The 22967-nt window shown below is 34.5% G+C and overlaps 1 protein-coding gene across 1 annotated transcript in view; it reads right to left on the reverse strand.

Annotated features, from left to right (window-relative positions):
* Positions 1–9531: 9531 nt before the first annotated feature.
* Positions 9532–22967, reverse strand: part of LOC142317467 (venom protease-like) — an 81115-nt gene continuing 67679 nt past the window's right edge. The window contains exon 7 of the mRNA XM_075354034.1: positions 9532–9650. Coding sequence (XP_075210149.1) covers positions 9532–9650 — 119 coding nt within the window. The remainder of the gene's footprint in view (positions 9651–22967) is intronic.

The following is a 22967-nucleotide window of genomic DNA, read 5'->3' on the forward strand; positions in this document are numbered from 1 at the left end:
GCTGAAACTCGCTAACAAACCATTTTCTGACCTACGAGGTGTTGAGAAAAGTAATAAGACTGACTTTTTACTTACCAAAGTTTTTATTTTTTTCAAACAACAATATTATCCCCTTCAAAGTAGTTCCCTTGGGCAGCTATACACTGGCGGAGTCATTGTTCCCACTCCTGGTGGCAGCGCTGGAAGGTTTCAACTGGTAGGCCTTTTAATTGGTCGGTCACAGTCTTTTGAATGTTCTCCAGAGTTCCAAAATGACATCCTTTTAAGACATGTTTAAATTTCGGGAAAAGGAAAAAGTCAAGAGGACTCAAATCAGGTGAATAAGGGGGTTGAGGAACCGTAGGAATGCATTTTGAGGTCAAAACTTCCATGATGGAATTGGTCGATGACACGGGGCATTGTCATGATGAAGCATCTACTTGTCTGCATTGTCTGGTCTCACACGAATCACTCTTTTCCTGAGCCTTTCAAGGACACCTTTGTAAAACACTTGGTTGACAGTTTGTCCTGGAGGAACAAATTATTTATGCACGATTTCCTTACTGTCAAAAAAACAAATCTTGATCTTTGATCTGGTTTTGATCTTTGATTTGCTCATTCAACATTTTTTTAATCGAGATGACAGAGTGTGCTACTCTTCACTTTGACGCTTTGTTTCAGGATCATACTCAAATATCCAGGATTCATTACCTGTGATCACACGATTGAAGAATTCTTGGTCATTGTCAATCCTCTCAAGAAGATCAACACACACGTTTCTTCAATTGTCCTTCTGTTCAATTGTGAGGTTTTTCAGTACCAATTTCACACAAACCATTCGCATGTCCAAATCATCTGTCAAAATTTAATGTATGGTGAAAGTGTTAAATTTAACTGTTCACTCATCATCCTTATCGTTAAACAATGGTCTGATCTCACAAGGACCCTCACAGGCTCAACATTTACGTCAGATTTTGAAGTTGAAGGTCCCTGAGCAAGGTTGATCTTCAATGTGTTCTTGGCACTCCAAAAATGATTTGTGCCAGTGGAAAACTTGTGCTCTTGATAAGCAATGTTCCCCATAGACCTGTTTCAACTTTTCAAAGGTCACACTCGTGAATTCCCCAAGTTTAACACAAAACTTGATTGCACATTGTTGCTCTAAATTCCGATGCTCCATTTTCGTAACACACAACAAAAACACAACTTCACTGATGACACTGTCAAAAATAATGTGTTGGCTGAACAGAGTTGAAACTCGTACTGAGCATGTGGAAGGGATGAACAAACCGGTCTAGCACAGACCGGTAGACATAGCGTTGACAGATCACTCGCAATGTTACAAATCTCATTACTTTTCTCACACACCTCGTATGTTTATACGAGCTTTTTTCTTATTTTTGGCTGTAGAATCATTTCTCAAGGGATTACCATACAATTTGGAATCACCTCTAAAATTAGACGTAATACAATCTTATTAAAATTTGCAGGAACTACCTAGTTTCATACATTTTCATACTCTTCCAATCCTATTTCACCTAACAAACAGTATATCATTTAATTCATGATATGCCACACAGTTTTCTAAATTTTTCTTTTAACTTGTTAACTGTTTGATTGATTTCTAACTGGTGTTTTACATCTTACTTCCTTTTTCTTTTTAGCCTCCGGAACCACTGAACGGTATCATACTTCAGAGGATGAATGTAAATGAAGTGTAGTCTTTTACAGTCTGAGGTCTGCATTTCAGAAACCGTATTTCAGATATCAATTCTCTAAATTGTTCTCTTCAGCATCTGTCTTCCCTGAAATTATTTAATTTTCATTTTCAGTGACTGATAATGCTGTTCTTACTCTGGTGGTAGCTGATATTTTTCCGGCAGTTTTTTGAACTTAGACACATATTTGGAATGTCATAAGAAAGTATATCAGATTTAAATCATATTTGTTTAGTTCGTATGATCTTGGGAATTTATTATTTTTTTTATTTTATCAAATATGTCACAATGCTCCTTCTTTTTGTGTGAAGATTGTTATCGATGTTACTGAATTTGTGATGTGAATTTATGAAATACTTAGTAAATGTTGACCTTGTTGCTGTGGAGTTTAAGTGTTCATTATATCTCTGTTTGAAGATATAGTATCCCAGTATCCCATCAGAGAGCAGTGAATTGTGATCATGCTTTTGGTAGTTTAGTGTAGTTTATATTTTTGTTGTTTTAAAGGCCATATTACATCCACATTTTTTAATTGTGAAATATTTTTCATAGCCAATTTATGCATGTTTATGTGATGTTTTTTCTTTAATTTTTTATCACTGTTTTTATTTTTACATTTTTTTTTTATTATTTTGTGTAGACATATGCTCTTATGTCTGTGGATGCAAGTTATTATATTATAGTCTTAAGATCTATGCGGTCTTCAGATATCACAGGTGTTTAAATAGTCTGTGGATTAGAAATCTAAAAGCAGTTAGTTTATATTAAGTGTATGGTTTAAGGTTTATGAGTAAGAACATCTATCATTGTTGCGCTTTTCTATGTATTTTTTAAATTCTTTTCTGTTGGTTGCTTTTTGTGATGGTGAGTTCGGAAAATAAGTTTGTTCAATTGCTTGTGTTCAATAATTAAGTTTAAATTACATTTTTTTTTTGTTCATTTATGCAATTAATTGTTCACATTGTCTTGAATTTCCTCGATACAATTAGATGGCTTCATTAACATGTCTGTGCCAGTTTACTATTTCATGAGAGTGTTTGTTATCAGTATGTATGCAGAAAAAATACTGGGATGTTTGAAATAGAGAAGCCCATAAAATGACCATTTGTTTTATGTAATAAAAATACATGTTGCAAAAATATAAAAGTATTTTGAAAACAAAACTACAAATAGCATTAATTAATACTCAGATTAATAAAAATTAATACTATTACAACAGTTATAGTTTTTACGTAAAATCTAAAGGTGGTTCCTCCCTACAAGCTGCTTCTACATGCATCATCTACCACACTCCTATAATCCTGCATGCAGAACATGTGCTACTGGTTGTCACATAAGTAATGCGTATGGGCGATTTAAAAATAATTTTCATAAATAACTACGCTACGTCATAGAAAATCATAACATTATAGCCTGTAACAAATAAACAACTCATTTCATATACTTTTGTATTACATCATTATTACTGTTTATTTGTAGCAAAACCTTAGTTTAACATACTTGAAAAAAAAAAACACATTACTTTCAACAAATAAATAAATTATTTTATATATATCTTGAACAAAATATTAGGCATAAATAATTTTATTTGTAATAACAAATTTCCAAAACATATTTTGTTATCATATTAGTGACATCATAATTATATGGTGCCAGTCGCAACAAATTAATTGATATGCTTTTGGAGTACACTATTTTGGATGCTGGTGTGAGTAGAATTTGCTGAGTGATGTTAAGAGCAGTAGTGGGAATGCCATAGTGTGATATGGACTCACCTTCAGTTATTGCTTACACTATAGTAAGAGCTGTTAATTTTAAACTGCCTCTGCACAGAGTATCATTATTTTACACAAAATATTGGTAAATCAAACTGCAAACTTTGCAACAAGTCATTTTTCATTCAGAAATTGTTTTTATCATCATAATTTATAACTTTCTTTTATAAATATTCTGAAAGGTAGATGCTATTGAAATGTTAAGAAAAATAACAAAAATGGTTTTTCTTCAGTTTTTTTTTAAAATGAAATAATTTGACCGATTTCAAATTGTTACTTTTTTTAATGTAGGAAATTACTGTCTTTTAAATAAATTTTCTGTCATTCACATTTATAAAATGCATTGCCAGTGGAAGTAATCTAAGTTTAAAAAAGCCAGCAATGAACTGCATGACTTTCCCGGCTGTGCTGGTCAAGTTTTGCAATTTGTTTTTTAAGTTGTATTTATCTATATCTACACGATAAAATAATTACTTTTTATTGAAAAACAATAACCAAAATTCTTTTTTCCACATTTTTTAGCAAAAAAATGTATTTCTAATTTTATGATAATACTTAAATAAATACAAAATAACCTGATTATTTTTATACTTGTGAGGCCTTAATGAAAGTTAAATGGTGGGACTATTGTTTTGTGTTGTTCTTTCTTTATTATAATTTTATCATAATACATTTTAATGTTATTGATATAAACAATTTTTTTTAATATATAAAATTACATGTTTGATTATATTTGAATCTTTTAATTATAATTTTTGAAGTCAGGATGCTCAACAAGATGAGGTAATAACTAAAATTTCTTAATATTAATAACACAGTTTTGAAAAATATGTTTCCAACCTTTTGAAAATTTTGGGCTCATGCATCAGGAAAAATATTCACTAAATTTAATAATTTAGTTTTAATGATTAAAATATTCACTAACATTGATTTTAATAAGTTAAAATGAAAATTTAAAAAATATGATTTGGGAGCTCCCCATCAAGGGAGAGTGGTTAAGTTATTTTACTTGATTGTTTAACAGAATACGTTTTGAGAATTAAAAATTTGAAATTGTAAACAAATTTTTTCATATTTTGGGGCTACCAGACCCAAATGGAGCTGATCTAGTAGAATTAATTTTTAAGAAAATATTCCCTAAGTGGTGATAGTAAATTTAAAAAAACAAAGATTTGGCCATAATTCTAAATAAAGTTGTAATTTTCTCGGAAGAGGGTGAAAGTTTTTGGCTAATTTTTTTCAAGAGATACCAAAGAGTAAAAGCTATCAAAAAATTTGGATTTTTACATTTTTAACGCAATGGGTAACTTGTGAGATTTATTTAAATGTAAAAAGAAATATTTTTTTACCACAGACCATTGGAAAGGAATGGGCAAAAAGTTTTTTTAGTGGATTTAAGGCCAATTGTAGAAAATGCAGATGTAAAAACACTCATAAACTCATTTTTTGAAGCAAGATATAATATATAAAGTCATTTTTGAGGGAGGGGATGAATATTAATTAAAGATTTTTGGTAAACTGTGATCTTGATAAAAAAAAACTTTTATAAGAAAATGATTTTGTTAAAGTGCTCCAGTAAAGGTTTGAAATTTTACTTTGGCCTAAACATCCCCACCTCTTTTTCCAGTTTCTACAAAAATTTAATACATTCTTTCCCCCAAAGGTAGTACCTACGTTTGAAGAAAATCGGTTGAAGGGGTCCAGAGTTAGAAGACCAAATACAGTTCAACATACATACAAACAGGTTGATCTGATGACTGTTTTTTTTTTATTTACTGAAAATAAATCGAGCCCTATATTACATTATCATAATCATAAATTATTTTTATTCTGCTGCCATTTCAGGTTTTAATTTATAGCCGTAGTTTTTAGACTTTCATTCATTTATATAGCTGCCACAATTAATCTTGAAGCTTGGACTACGATGGCTAGTACGGTGCCTTTTATCCAAACTGAAAACATTCAGATTAATTTTCATTCGCAGAAGCAAATTGCTTTCTTGTAAGTTTAATTTATTATTCTATGTTACTGAATGGTATTATGGATTATTTTAAAATATTTTCTAAATCTGTTGTTGATACTTTATAAATGATTAAGTATTTTGATTTAAAATGATTTAAGATTTAAGATTTTTGAATGATTTAAGTATTTCAAAAACTTCTAATCTTTTCTTTTCAGGTACTCCAATTGTACAAAGTTTCACTTCCATGTAAAGCTACACTCCAAAAATATACTTTGAAAAATCTTTTCCTGACGCTTAATTTAATTTTTGATGTAAGCAAATTATATTTTTGATTGAAAGCTTGTTTTGCTTGTACAATGTGGCATTTTATATCGTTCTTGCTTCGTTCATCTTTAGTAACTCTACTTCCCAAATAACAAAATTCTTCTTCCTTCGTAATCTTTTCTCTTTTTGTATTCAGTGGTCGATCTACATTATTTCTACTACATATCATTACTTTCGTTTTGTTCTTGTTTATTTTCATTTGGTAGTTCTTGCGTAGGACTTCATCCATGCCTTTCACTGTTTCTTCTAAGTCTTTTTTACTCTGCAAAAATTACTATATCATCAGAAAATCGTAATATCTTCATCATTTCATCTTGCACTGTTATTCCGGATCTAAATTATTCTTTAACATCATTAACTGATAGTTCTATGTAAAGAACGGGTATAGGGAACATCCTTGTCAGACTCCATTTTATTACTGCTTCTTTCTTATGTTCTTCGATTATTATTGTTGTAGTTTGGTTCTTGTAAATGTTAGCAATTGTTCTTCTATCTCCATACTTGAATCCTACATTTTTAAAATGCTTAACATTTTATTCCAATCTGTGTTATCAAATGCCTTTTCTAAGTCTATAAATGCCAACCTAGTATGTTGGTTTTTTCTTTAATCTTCCTTCTACTATTAATCGTGAGTGCTAAAATTGCATCCGTTGTCCCTATACTTTTCCTGAAACCAAATTGGTCTTCTCCTAACACTTCTTCCACTCTCCTCTCAATTCTTCTGTTCGGAATTTTAGTTAAGATTTTTGATGCATGAGTAGTTAAGCTAATTGTTTTGTATTCTTTACACTTATATACTCCTGCTTTCTTTGGTATCATGACAATAATTCTTTTTGAACAAAGACAGAACTTCCCCTTTTTTGTAAATATTACAGACCAGTTTGTATAATCTATCGCTTCCTCATATGCACTGCACAGTAATTATGCAGGTATCCTGTTCATCCCAGGAGCCTTTCTGCCAATCAAATCTCTTAATGTTCTCTCAAATTCAGATCTCAGTATTGTGTCTCTCTTTTCATCCTCTTTGATCTCTTCCTCTTTCTCTATAACACTCAGTTTCTAATTCATTTCCTTTGTGTTACTCTTCAATATATTCCACCCACCTATCAACCTTTTCTTTAGTATTATAAATCGGTGTACCACTTTGTTTAACACATTATTAGATTTTACAAGGCATGTTTTTAAAGTAAGTACTCTTTTAAAATTAAAAAAAAAGTTCACTATTCTTAACAAATTTTTATTTTTACGTGAAAGCCTGTCGTTACTTTTCTACATAATTGCCACCAATATTAAGGCACTTGTCATATTGTGCAACCAGCTTTTGAACACTGCCATCATAGAAGTATGTCGCCTGACTTAATGACCAGTGCCTGACCGCCTGACCACTGCAACACAATCACAATTTTCAATAATTTAGGTGTTTGGTCATAATTTCATTGGCAACACTAGTTGAAACTTGAGGAAACTCTTCAGTTAGCAAAGAAATCGTAAAGAGTCTTTTCTCTTCCACTTTTACGTCAACTTTCTGTACCAAATCTTCAGTAATGACAGAAGACCGTCTATTCTGTTGCTCATCATAAACATTCTGGCAGTCTTTAAAAGTTCTAACCCATTTTCGTACCATTCTATCATTCATAATATTTTCTCCATACACTTCACTTATGTGACGATGAATTTTAGCCACTTTCATGCCTTTAGCACTAAGAAAACAAATCATACCACATATTTCACAGTCAATGGGATTCTCGATTAGTGAAGGCATTTTAAATACTCGCAAACAAATGTAAATACAGTCAAATATTTCCATAATGGCGTCTGTGCCAACAGATGCAGGTACACAGTGCGCATGTGTAGAATGCCGACCATAGCGGCAAAATATCAAAATGCTACTTACTTTAAAAACATGCCTCGTAATTTATGTACCACAAAATTCTCCTTAACTTTCCTGTATGCTCTTCTATTTTACCAGTGATCATTTCTCTTTCCACTTCTGAACACTTTTCTTTAATCCACTCTTCTTTCACTAATTTGCACTTCCTGTTTATAATATTTCTTAACTGTCGATAGTTCCGTTTACCTTCTTCATCACTAGCATTCTTATACTTTTTACGTTCATCCATCAGCTCCAATACATCCTTTGATATCAAAGATTTTCTACCAGTTTTCTTTGTTCCCCCTAAGTTTGCTTCTACTGATTTAAGAATTTCCTTTTTAACATTCTCCCATTTTTCTTCTGTTGTTTCTACCTTACTACTTTTACTCATACCTCTTGCGATGTCCTTGTCAAAAATCTTCTTTACCTCCTCTTCGTCAAGCTTCTCTAGATTCCACTGATTCATCTGACACCTTTTCCTCAGGTTTTTAAACCCCTGTTTTAAGTCGGTCCCCTCTTTCATTCTTTTTGTACAGCTCGCATTCACCCTCAATATTTCCTTCCCTGCCTTTTCCAATGCTTGCATTCCAGTGTTCAGCTATTATTAAATTTTCATTCCCTTTTATGTGTTTAACTGCCTTCTTTGTATACACATTCTACCTCATCACAATCATGGGTACTTGTAGGCATATAGATGTTAACAATCGTTGTTGACTTAGGTTTTGATTTTATCCTTATTAACAATGATTCTATCGCTATGCATTTTGAAATAATCTACTTTCTTCCCTATCTTCTTGTTCATTAAAAAACCTACTCCTGCCTGCCTTTTATTTGAAGCTGAGTTAATTATTCTAAAACCACCTGACCAAAAGTTGTTTCCTCTTCCCACCAAACCTCGCTAATTCCTATTATATCTACATTTAACTTATCCATTTCCCCTCTTTAAATTTTCTAACCTACCAACCTAATTATCAAGTAGGTTATTAACCTACTTTTTTTAGACTAACATTCCACGCTCTGACTCATAGAACATTATTTTTTAATTTTCTGGTGACCTGTTTGTTAGTAGTCCCCACCTGGAGATCGGGACGGGGGACTAGTTTACCTCTGGAATATTTTACCAAGGAAGGCGCCTCCATCTTTGTTACATGAAAATGCAGAGGGATATATTTTCTTGGGAAAAAAACAGCTGTAGTTTTCCATTGCTTTCAGCTGCGCAGTACTCAGAAAATTAAGTGATGCTGATATGGCCATTTAAGTCCTCTTGATCTATGCCCTTAACAACTACTGAAAGAGCTGCTGCCCTCTTTCAGGAATCATTCCTTATTTTGGCTCTCAACAGATACCTTTCTGATGTTGTTGCACCTTCAGTCCACCTACTGTGTATTTCTGAGCACTCAATCTCCTTCACCATCGGCAATGTCTCATAGTTCATAGGGAGCTGACATATATAAATATAGTTTATAATCAATCGTGATTTTATTTATTGTAAAGACAAAAATAAACAAGTCATATATTATAACTCAGGAAATGAATCACCTTTCTTAGAATCAAATCAAGAAACATCATAGCTACAGCATATTGTTTGCAATTAAATTTGACTATATGTACACTGGGTGTTGCATTTTGATTCCCCCCCCCCCCAGGCGATTTTCTCATAAGCTAATTGATGAATGTGTTTGTCTATTCACACAACATGTGTTGTTAAATGGTTAATTTAACAACAAAAGCTTAATGGTGCATTTATGTACATGAGTATGCTAACTTTTTATTACTGCTATTTCATGGTGGTTTTAAAACCTGTGTAATAAATAATGAGTCCAGAAAACATATTTTGTGACAAAATAGTTTATTTTATAATATATGTATATAAATAAACTAAAAAAAATTAAAAACCTGTTAACTGCAATATACTGCATCTTGTGTGTTATTATACACCCAATCTAAGTAATGTGGTAATCTTGTGTAAATGCCAGGATGGTACTTTAACGCACATTCTATACCCCAAGATACAATACCTGAAAAATAAATTGTTATTGTAGTTTTATAACTAATACTGTTTTAATAAGCGATTAAGTATTGTAACACAGTTATCAATTATCCATTCAATGAAGTGAAATAAATCTGCAATAAAGATGTAAAACTTTCTAAAAGAAAGTAATTAAATCAATATTACTACCTTTACAATTTAAATCAATTATTGTTTATTTATAATAACTTTAATTTTATTATACCAGTAGTCTATAGAATCATATTTATTATGATATAAAATATCTCAAATGTCTTATAATTTACTGAGTGCAATTTAATATAAGTAAAGAATATTAAAAAATACATATTGATTTAAGTACTTGATAATTTATTTTTAACGGGAAATGAAAAAAATGGAAGTTATCTAAATCAGACGTACCTGAAAATTTTTCTGTTTAATGTTCTCAAAGTTTACTTTTCATCTTTTCACAAAATAGAAGTATTATATCATAACAGTTGCTTGCTTTTAAATGATTAAAATTGCATGTTTGCTCTACTGTGACCTATGATGAGATCTGGTTCTTACTTTTCACTCTTGAAGAGAACAGGCGGTAATGAAAGTAGCAATTCTTCTCATTGAAGAAAACCAAAACAATTTCTTAAGGAGGAAAAATTAAAGTTATAAGGACCATTGTTTATCTGAACCCTTACTACTCAAAAATGTCATTGCATTGTACTCAACTCTAACTTAAATTACATAAAAGCAAAAGCAATGCTGACTGTCGGAATGGATTTCAAAAAAGTACACGAAAATTCAATTTTGCTTCTTCAGAGTATTTCTTCTTAATATTTCTATATTAAATCTGGCAATGTCAACTCATGATGTTCTGCCTTAATTTATTTTACACCTCTGACCTCGCTTCATTCAGTTATTAATTATTTGAACATCTGAAACAATTTTTTAAAGGGTAAAATATTAAACCTAAAGATTCAGCATTTTCGAACTTTACGGAATATAGGGTTTCTCTAGCCAATCGGTCATATCTTTTCTTCTGGAGTTAAAATTTGCCGCTTTATCAATACCTGTATTGTAATAAGGGGCGTTATCAACAACTACTACTGACATTGGTGGAAGATTTGAAATCAACTTTTGAACTGGCTTTACAAGTTAGTAATGCGTTCGGAATAAAACCGATTTCTCTTCCAGCTTGAATTACTTTTAAACGGTCACCTTTATTAATCGGCCCATGAAACCCTCAACAATACCATCAGACCACGACTTTGTCGAACAATGCAAGCTTAAAACGTACGTTTCATCCAAATAAATAATTGTAGCATCGCTTTGTCTGTACTTAGCCGTTGCCTGCAGATATTCAATTCTTTTCCACCTGATATCGGATTTCTCAATTAAACGTTTTCTGTTATTTTCGGAAAACTGCCCAGTCCACTGACAGGTTTCGAACGTCGTTTATACTTTTTCGGCGTGCTAAAAGAACACGATGTTGATTGAAGAATGATGACTTTTTTCTCTTCTGAGTCTTTGAACCTGTGTTCTTGATATCCTTCAAGCAGCAGCAGTTGCTTGGAATCTGGTCTATGACGGAATTCTCGGGCTGATTTATCCTCTGGGTGTTTTCCCAGTGGCTTTTGCTGACGACTTGGCCTTGGTTGTTACTGGAAAAACTGAAGTAGAGGTATCGGAGAAGGCAAACGCAGCGATACGAATGGCAGAAGTCTGGATGTCTACTAAAGGCTTAAAACTTTCGCACGGTAAAACAAAATACGTAGTCATGACAGGTCGTAGGAGAATATCTGACATCCTAATTCGAGTAGGGGGTAATCTTGTCCAGCAACAGACTTCAGCCAAATATTTAGGGATCTGGCTTGACAAGAGGAGGAGTTTTACGGCACACGTGAATGAAATACGTAAACGAGCTGAATGCACGGTTAAAAATCTTAGCAGATTACTCGGTAATATGACAGGATCCAGAACTGCGAAGCGTAAGATTTACGCTCGCGTAGTTAATTCCATCTTACTTTACGGTATACAAGTCTGGGAAAGAGCTCTGCGTGCCGACAAGAACAGAAGAGCCCTTGAAGGAATTCAACGGCGCATAGGCTTAAGAGTGATATGCGCATATTCTTCAGTCTCCACCGAGGCAGTACTCGTAATTGCAGAGTTCCTCCGCTTAAACAACTGGCGGAGATGCGAGTGAGTATAGCACGTGGACAACCTTCTAAAGAAGCATATGAAGAGATGCTGCGTAATTGGCAACATCGTTGGGATGTAGCCAACACGGGACGATGGACACATCGTTTGATACCTTTGATCCGACCGTGGATAGAAAGGAAGTTCGGGGACATAAATTACTGGATAACGCAATTTTTTACAGGGCATGGGTCGTTCAGGTCCTATTTATGTGCGAGACTAAGGGTAGATAACAACAACTGTCCTTACTGTGGGGCATATGATTCCCCTGAACATGTAGTATTTGAATGTAACCGTTGGACTGAAAGCAGGCAATCCTGTGTAAGACGTATAGGGCCATTATCTACGGAGAATGTGGTGGATAAAATGCTACTTAACGAGGATAACTTTAATGTGATCTCGTCGTTTATAACCGCAGTTATAGAGAAGAAAGATGAGGAAGCTCGTCAAGAAGAAACCGCTCGCTGATAACGGCTTGTATGTGGAATTTCCACCTACGAAATAAAAGAGCTAACCGGTGAACTGACCTGCCGTGCCGGACATACAGCCGGCGGGCGGGGAGGCGAGCTAGAGTAAAGGACACTCCTCTGGCGCGAGTCAAACTTGATTGTAGATCCGTTCCAGAGGAGTAGGTGGAAATATAAAAAAAAAAAAAAAAAAGAAAAAAAAAGCAGCAGCAGTTCTTCTTCGCATTTTTGAGTGCCAGTTATATGTTTGTCATCAGTTAATTTACCTACTTTTAGAGCTTCTTTTTTCATAAGTTTTATTTTCTTAATTACGGATTTAAATTCTGACATAACAAACCGCACTAATAATACACGAACAAAAACAAAAACTGATATTTTACAAAAAATTTGTGAAAAACAATGTAATTATAAAATAATATGATCGCACAAAAACGCTACCCCAATAGTTTCACTGAACACGATGTAAACTGAGCTAAAGTTTATTTCTTTATACCCCCACATTGTGTACTACGAATAACGGATCTAAATATAATCGTGACGAAAGACATCTTTGTAACTGCTTGTATAAATATTTATAGTCCTGTACATGATACTAATCAGAGCATTAGTCATTGGTTAAGGAATTTTTATCGATTACAAGATTGAGCATTTCTATTCATATAATCGACTCGAGTAGAAAAGTGGAAAGAATTGAACACACAATATAAATGTATGGTTTGGGCGTCCGAATTGTTAGTAAGTCGAAAAATTAATAATTACGCATAAAAATTATGTTTTGGAAAACAATAATACAATTAGATGTCAGCACGTGACATCACAAGCTCGTAGATTCGCCGGGGCAATTATAAACACAAAGGTTAACTGTGAAACCATTATCTTGTATAACCCGAGCTGATGGTTTTTAATGATATTTATTTTATTAATATTGTTTTTTGTTAAACATGTAATTAAATTTTATTTTATTAAAATTAACCTATAATTTTAACAGTATTATATTGTATCTTAAGTTTTATTATCTGTGCAATAATTTAGTAGGTAAATAATACACACTTACATTTGTAACACTATATGACTGACCATTTGTTTTGAAATATATGAATTCATTTAAAAGTAGTGAAAGTGACAGAAAGGCCCCTTTCTGTTAGAAAATAATAAAAGAGACATACACGCCCATTGCTAAATTTCTTTATTCCAAAAGAGAGGAATAAAATTTAACGATAGAAATTTTTATTTATTGTGCCAACCAGTAAAGCGTAGTGGTAACATATGTACATTTCTACGAAAAGATTATAGGCTCATATCTCAGTCAGTCTTTGCATTTTGCATATATAATTCATTTCTTATCATGAAAATGGATATTAAAAAAATTGAACATCAGATTGTAGTTGCCAGGATGAATAAAATATGTGTATACAGTATATACTCGCGTACACGCGCATTTTTTTTTCTTAAAATCATGAATTTACGTGATACTGCGTGATACTCAGGGATTCCCAATTATTTGTATATGGCCCAGTATTTATATTTACCATTTTACTACATATTGTGGTTTAATATACGGTAGTAACGTTAATAAGTAACGTTAATTCAAAACCTAGCACAAAAGATAGGGCTTCATATCTCTTTCGAAAAAACTGAACTAATGGCCATAGATCCTCTGGTAATAGAGCACATTACGGTAAACAATCAGAAAATTAAAATAGTAAAACAATTTAAATATCTAGGGGAAATAATAACTTATAATTTAAATGAAAAAGTGACATGGCAAAACAGGACAAATAAAATGATTAAATCCCAAAAATTAACTCGGTCAACATATAACAAAAAATGCCTTTCTGCTAAAACAAAACTTAAACATTATAAAACTGTAGTACAGCCAGAAATCACCTACGGAAGCGAGACCCTTTTCAAAATCACTCAGAAAAACCGAATTGAAAAAATTCTGAAAATAGAGAGGATAATTGTCAGAACGTGTATCAATAAAAAACACCAAAAAGAAGGCCGATGGTGGATTGTGCCAAATGAGGCGGTGTATCGAGAAATAGAGCCTGTTACTGATACTATGCGGAAAAAAAGAATCTCTTTCTTCGGTCATCTCATAAGGACACCGCAAACAAGACTGTCAAGAAATATCATTGAAAAGCTCTGGTTCCAAAAGCTAGAAGTAGGATGGATCAAAGAAATTAGAGAAGATATGAAAGAATTGGGAATTTCCCTGACTGACCTACAGAATTAAACTGGAAAAATTACAAAGCTAAAAGATAAAAGCATTAGATTTAAACAAAAGACAGACAAACGACAAAATACAACGAAGAGGGTGTTTACGGATGAAGAAAAGAAAGCAAGATCTGAACGGATGAAGAAATACTGGGCAGCTCGAAAGAGTAAAATAGCACGCTTTTCTCAGAAAAGATCCAACTAAAATTGACTTAAGTGGTCCCATGTTGGCCGTAAAAGCATAATAATAATAATAATACGGTAGTAACGTTAACAAATCGTGACGTGTGTCTAATTTTGATTTCACATCAGTAACTTAATATTAGTCGCATACATTATATCAACATTGTCTGTTTATAAATTTTTGTTATAACATTTATTATTGTTCATTATCCTTTTTTTCATTTTTTTTTTTTTTTTTTTTTTTTGTTTAACCTCCGGGACCGCAGTTAAGCAACTTTTTTTCCGCAGAGGATGAGATGAATGCTTTGTAGCGTGTGTGAAAAATGTCATGTCTGACCGGGATTCGTATCCAGGACCTCCGAGTGAAAGGCCGAGACGCTAACACTCGCGCCACGGAGGCCGGCTATTATTCATCATCCTGTGTTTTTATATAGGACACAAGTCGTCTCAGCTAAATACATAACAGTATTGATTTTTTTTTTAATATAGTGAAGGAACACATTTTATAATTATACTAATCTTTTCCAGTTTGTACTTAAAGCGAGCTTAAAATGAACTCTGTAAAACATTTGTGTTTCATTTACGGTCGTCGAAAAATTAAAAGATATTCGTGTAGTTGAGGAAATCGTGCAGAATCCGCAAATTTGATATTTCGGAATCATTTTTAAGAGATTGGAAAAAGAAAATATGTATATAATAGTAATATATAAAATTGTTGATTGTATACAGTAGGATTGTAGTAAAAGAAGAAGAGCATTCGCGGCGGGATTCGGTAATTTCCTGTAGTAGAAGAGTAGTTGTATTCTTACATTCAAGACATACGCGAACAAGAATTTGTTGTTTTAACAGAAATGACACAATTAAAAGCTCCAAAAATCGTAAGGGAAATTAAAATACCGAATTTTAAAGCGAGTCGAGAATGGTTAAATTGTTTTATGAATAGATATGAACTGACAATAGGAAATACATCTATTTGTCAACTTTTGTCGGATGCCTCTGAGGAAAAATTATTGACTTTCCCCTTTTTTTTTTTTTGTCTTCAGTCATTTGACTGGTTTGATGCAGCTCTCCAAGATTCCCTATCTAGTGCTAGTCGTTTCATTTCAGTATACCCTCTACATCCTACATCCCTAACAATTTGTTTTACATATTCCAAACGTGGCCTGCCTACACAATTTTTTCCTTCTACCTGTCCTTCCAATATTAAAGCGACTATTCCAGGATGCCTTAGTATGTGGCCTATAAGTCTGTCTCTTCTTTTAACTATATTTTTCCAAATGCTTCTTTCTTCATCTATTTGCCGCAATACCTCTTCATTTGTCACTTTATCCACCCATCTGATTTTTAACATTCGCCTATAGCACCATATTTCAAAAGCTTCTAATCTTTTCTTCTCAGATACTCCGATTGTCCAAGTTTCACTTCCATATAAAGCGACACTCCAAACACACACTTTCAAAAATCTTTTCCTGACATTTAAATTAATTTTTGATGTAAACAAATTATATTTCTTACTGAAGGCTCGTTTCGCTTGTGCTATTCGGCATTTTATATCGCTCCTGCTTCGTCCATCTTTAGTAATTTTACTCCCCAAATAACAAAATTCTTCTACCTCCATAATCTTTTCTCCTCCTATTTTCACATTCAGTGGTCCGTCTTTGTTATTTCTACTACATTTCATTACTTTTGTTTTGTTCTTGTTTATTTTCATGCGATAGTTTTTGCGTAGGACTTCATCTATGCCGTTCATTGTTTCTTCTAAATCCTTTTTACTCTCGGCTAGAATTACTATATCATCAGCAAATCGTAGCATCTTTACCTTTTCACCTTGTACTGTTACTCCGAATCTAAATTGTTCTTTTTGACTTTCCCCAGGGACATGTAATTCAGTTTCAAGAAAATATCTTTTTAACGGGGCAAATAGATCAAGGGTCGGTTTACTTCGATATACCAGCAGATTCAACAGGGTGATAAAACTTGTTGCGTGCGTACATGCGGTTATGAAAAACAGCCGCGTACAGTCATGAAGACGGTATTGTAGATGGCAAAAAATCCACCATTTATTGTATTTAAAAGAAAAATCCTTCCAAAAATTCCTGCTGGAGTCATTGTTAGGTGCCAAAAGAAAAAGGATGAATGGATAACGCAATAGTTTTGATGTAATAAAGTCTATGAAAAAAAAAATCAACTTTTATTATTAAAAGCAAAACGGAACAAAAAAATGTTATGAATTTGTAAAGATTAAAATTAGCTGTTTTTAGTACAATAAATTTAAACCTAATTAAAATATTTTTAATTCTTTTTCATTTTGTATCGCCAAACTAATGATATCTTCGCGTTCCTTGATGAGGACAGCAACATTGAGAATGCAAGTTATCATAACATAAACACTTTTTGCTTGTATGCATCGCATTTCATCCAACCCATAAACAGTATCCTAAAGGAGTAAGGTCCAATGATCAAGTTGGCCAATTTACCGGCCCTCTTCATCCAATTAATTTACTAGTAAATCTTTTATCTAAGAATTGTCCTGCTTCATTCGTGAAATGAGTTGGCGCTCCATCAAGTTGGAGTACATTTCAATTCGTTTTGCCGATGAGAACTTTTGAAGCACTGTAAGAAATTCATTGTTTAAAAATGCCAAATAACCCCTACACATACGTTGTTCTAGTATGAAAGGGCCTATTACTTGGTTATCGATTATGCCACACCAAATGTTCACTGAAATTCGTCGCTGGAAATCTGATTCAAATTTAGTGGATTTTCTCAGACCACCGATGCGAAATCTGTATGTTGTTTATGCCATTATAGGTAAAAGTTGTTTCGTTCAGAAATAGTATGAACTGAATAAATTGGTAACACTGATAGACAAAAAAATAAATTAATGTTTCTCTAAATATAATACAATTTCTTGAATTGCTTTTTTGCATACGTTACAGATCTGTAAATACATTTTTTCTATCACCCTTAGTTTTAAATAAATTACGCTTCAAAAAAATAAAAATAAATAAGGGAAAATATAATTAAATCTGTAAAATTTATAATTTTGCATGACCATACCTGTGTTAGAATGATCTCTTTGATGCTTTTCTTTTATAAATAGCCTCAGGCACATCCCTAATTAATGTCTAACAGTAATCGGCTAGCATGTTAGTATTCCGTTTCCCTTTATAACGGCTTTCATCACCTAAATGTCTTGGTTAAAACGTTCACCATGTTCGTCACTTACGTCTCCGAAGTTGTCCGGGAAAAAATCCAGATGTGAGTGGAGGAAATGTATTTTCAAATACATATTACATCCCATAGTTCTAAATGAAGTAAGAACTTCATTATCAATTAACAATATCTTGGTAATTGTCGGACTTTTATTTGCCGAAAAAAGTATTGTAGACGTCTTTAAATGAAGCCCAAGCTGCACTTTCCATATTATTTAACATAGTGTTAAATACATCATCTTTGACCAACTTTCTTATTTGAGGAGCAACAAATATTCTTTCTTTAATTTTTCCGTCACTTAATTCGGAAATTTCTGCTTGATGTACGAAAATTTGGGGCTATCCTTCTTCGTTTCTTTTAAAAAAATTTTCGTTAGTCTTAGCTTGATACGGTGAGGGGGTAAAACTATTTTTTGGTTCAACTAACGGCTCATGAATAAGATTTTTCCCATTTGGAGTTAAGTTGTCTCGTTTCTTCCACTCTTTGGTAACAATGATTATCCCTAGCTCGGCTGTCCCATTCGCAAAGAAAACACATGTACTTAGTGTATCCTAACTGCATGCCTAACAAAATAGCTATAATTCAAATCACTACATATGTTCCAGCTATGTTTTATATAATATATTTTTTCAAGAACGTCTTTAATCACATCGTATGTGTTTTTCAAATTAATATCAAGCAATTGGTATCGAATGATATTTGTTACCGTTGAGTAGTAGAACTACTTTTTAACTATACTCTTACGAATCTATGAAAAAGCGCCAGTCCTCAGGTTTATGAACTTGCCCTAAGTGCAACATAAGCTTATTAATATTTGTGCAATAAACTGAATTATTTTCATCAATAAAGTACCGAGAAAGTTCTTTTTGTTGGCTTCGAAAGCCCGAAAACTTTGTATTTTTTAAAAGTAAATATCAATCTTATAGTTTTGATCCTAACAGTTGAGCTTAATTCACCTTATCATATAAAATGTGGCTTATTGGAAGATAATTCAAAATCAAAATCATTGTTATCTTCTTTAGTACTGCCTGATTCTTCATCGCTGCTTTCGAAACATACATTCACAGGTAGCTCAGGACTGGAATATATGTTCACTGCGAGGTACAGGCCTGATTACAATGAAGGATATTTAACAGTATGTTTAGATTTTTTTTAGAAATTCCAGACACACTTGTTAAACAAAAGTAACAATCGATTACATGATACTTTATTTCACGCCAAACCATAGGTACACCAAATGGCAAAGCCTTCCGTTTACCTTTCAGCCATCCTCTTAATTATACAGAAAAATTAGTGTATACTAAATGAGGAGCCCACGTCTTATCCTGATCACCAATTTTGCACTGAAAGTACAAATGATGTGCTTTTTTAATTTAAGGTGTAATGTTTTTCCGTTTGATTTTGCAATAAACTCACCACATACATAAGAAAAGGCATCCACATCTTTTACACAATTTCGAGGCATTATGACACTTCACTGTTAACAAACTTAAGACAGCAATAAAACTGAACAAAATTAATTAATTTCTAAATCCAGTGCTTAATACAAACATATCAAAGCTGCGTTCTCAGCTAAATGTTTTGACCTGCGCAGACATGATTAATTTTGTCTATGCAGGTCAGGCTTGTCTACTACGATATGATTTAATTCTTTACCTTGTATTGTTTATTTATAACTTAAAAATTACGTTATATTATTTCCAAGTTAAAAAATAGAAAATGAGGAGCTTAAAATACAATATAGGAGATTAAAATGCTAACTATACATTGAAAAAAAAATATCCTTTAGTTAAAATTTAAAAATATTTCAAAAATGGTAGGTGATAAAAAGATTCTGAGATTATATAAAAATGTGATATATTGATATCACATTTCCTTTTCAGCATAAAAAAAAAAAACAAACAAAAAACATATTAAAATCATGTATCGCATGTTTTTTTTGTTTTTTTTTGTCTTCAGTCATTTGACTGGTTTGATGCAGCTCTCAAAGATTCCCTATCTAGTGCTAGTTGTTTCATTTCAGTATACCCTCTTCATCCTACATCCCTAACAATCTTTCTTTTTCCTGTTTAGCCTCCGGTAACTACCGTTTAGATAATTCTTCAGAGGATGAATGAGGATGATATGTATGAGTGTAAATGAAATGTAGTCTTGTACAGTCTCAGTTCAACCATTCCTGAGATGTGTGGTTAATTGAAACCCGACCGCCAAAGAACACCGGTATCCACGATCTAGTATTCAAATCCGTGTAAAAATAACTGACTTTACTAGGACTTGAACGCTGGAACTCTCGACTTCCAAATCAGCTGATTTGGGAACACGCGGTCACCACTAGACCATCCCGATAGATTTATTGTATAGTCCAGATTGCTCAAACCATATCTCTAAGTATTGTTTTATTTTTTTGTTGACCTCCAAGTCCGCAGTCAAGCAATTATTTCCTCACAGGATGAGATGAGTGTTTTGTAGCGTGTGTGAAAAAGGATGATGCCTGTTCTGGATTCGAACCCAGGACCTCCGGGTAAAAGGCCGAGACGCTACCACTCGCGCCACGGAGGTGTAGTATCTGACATAGAGCATCATACCTATTCTTATATCATCGACCTTGATGTTTATTTGACGAATTTTGCGGCGCCCTACCACCGCTACTGCTTGCGTTTTTTGGGGTGTTAGCTTTAAACCCCTGGCATACAACCAATCACTCACTCGTTTTATGGCTTTATTTGCAGCCCTCTTCACATCTTCCTTTGTTCGACCTGCTACTAACATTCCCAGATCGTCGGCATAGACAATCAATTCGACATTTTGAAAGCACATCCTCAACACCCCGTCAAAAGTAATGTCCCATAGAACGGGACTTAGTGCTGATCCCTGCGGGACACCGTTCTGCGAATAGAATCTGACTTCTCCTTCTGTTGCAGCTAATAACTCTCTTTCATATAAGAAGTCACATATTGTAGCTTTTAAATAGGAGCTAATGCCTCTTTTCCGTAATTTTTCTTTTACCACAGCACACGGAATGCTACCAAATGCATTGTGGACATCCAGGAGGACCGGCAAAGGAATCTTCCTGGTCCACCAGGTGCCCGCTCTACATGTCTCGCTAATCACTTTGCGGAGTGTGTCGACGGTGGATCTCCCTTTTACAAAGCCGTATTGGGCTGGCGAGAGACCCCCGCTACCCCTAGTTCTACCTAGATCCTCTCGGCTAATAATCGTTCATTCAACCTGCCTAACGTAGGCAGCAGGCATATCAGGCGGTACGTTGGTTCCCGTCCAAGGGATGAGTAAGAGCCTTCCTTGCTTCCATGATGCCGGGAATATGCATCCTTCTAGAGCATTATTTAGGGCTTCCAAGATGATCCATGGGTGTGTCAGACCTAGGCTCTTTCAGACCGTGCCCAGTACTCCACCCCGACCTGGGTTTCTCCTGCTGTTCGTTCTTGCCAATGCCCAACGGATTTCATCTATACTAAATCATCTCCTTTCATTACTAGTTATCTGGACTCTCTCCGTTACCTCGGTCTGGAAGAGGCTCTCTATCGCACGCAGGGTCTGTCCTCTGGATAAGAGAGGGAGTAGCGACCGAATTTCTACATCAACACGCGGTACGCCCTTCCCCATGGGTCATCATTGAGATTCATCACTATCTTCTTCCAAACCTGTCGCTTCGAGATTTTAATTTTGGCACAGAGTTCTTCCTGCCACTCTTATATAGAATCTCCGCTCGTACTACGACTCCCGGTATTATTTGTAGTGCGCGTTGAAGTCATCTTCTGGCTGCTTGTGTGGTGGTTCGCAGTGTCACAATTTCACGTGTCCACCAATAGACCTGTTTTCTAACTCTATTGAGCTGCGGCCTAAGTCTATTCTTTCAGTATCTCCAGCAAATCTTCAGGACTCTCGTTGAGCGAGTCTTCCATCTTAACCACCACTGCCTCCGTGAGCGATAAGATCTGTGACTCCGACGGCTCCCAGTTGGTGCCGTTCTACCTGGTTTCCCAACTGAATGTCGAGTAGTGGTATGGTTCCATGGTCGCTTGCAAATTCTTCATCCAACACATCCTTCAAGACTATCCCTAGGTATTAGCCTATCGGGAATCACAGTGATATGTATAATCTAGCCAGTACCGAGCCCTACAAACGTCTGTACATCGGGCGTGTTTAATTCTGTCATGTCAGAGGCTACTAGCAGTGCAGCCAGCCTATATCCCCTTCGGGTCGATCTTGTCCCATTTAGTTCAATACTCTCAGTATTGAAGTCTCCAGTGAGAATTATCAGCTGATTCGTCGTCCGCATAGCTTCCTCTCATTCGTGTATAAATTCTTCAAATCGTTCATTGCCGCAATTAGGTGAGATAAAACTGCTGATAAGTACGCACCGAGTCAGGATAATCACAGCAAAACCTCTGCCTGCTTTAACCTCTAGAACTGCAAAGCGGTTCGATATATTTCTCATGGCCATATCACCCTCTTCATCTATATGCCAGCTCTCGGCGGCTACTGCCCACTTATTCGGTTCCGTGATTGGTAGAAAATCGACATCCTTCTGAACGGCCACCCACCATACTAAATCGTGAGCTGCCTGCCTTCTTTTTACAATAAGTCGTGGACATTTAATGTTCTAGTTGACGGCATTCCCGGCCTCCGGTCCGGTCCGCGTATTTGCCGCAATCCAGGCACTTAATGGCCCAGTGACCAGCGCCGCCACAGTTGTAACACAAATTGGCGCGGTTGGGCCCACTTCAGTTCGCCGCCACATGCCCCAAACTCCAACATCTGTAGCATCTCACTACTTTGATACGGGGCTCTATCCGGCAGGAGTCCCATCCTATTCTGACTCTATTCTTGTCGGCCAGGATCTTCATTCCTCTTTTACTCACCATAGTGGTCGTGGAAAAAAATCTCTGATCCTTGTTTACTTCTATTAGCCTGTCGAATCTTGTAAATCAACCATCCACTCCGATGTAGGCCTTATTGCCAATGGCAATAAGGTCAATGCAACCAAAAACGAAGTAAGAAGTTAGTCCGTTATCCAATACTCTTAATTTTCATTAAAACACATCCACCAA

This window comes from Lycorma delicatula, chromosome 1, assembly GCF_047948215.1.
Source record: "Lycorma delicatula isolate Av1 chromosome 1, ASM4794821v1, whole genome shotgun sequence".
Taxonomy (NCBI): domain Eukaryota; kingdom Metazoa; phylum Arthropoda; class Insecta; order Hemiptera; family Fulgoridae; genus Lycorma; species Lycorma delicatula.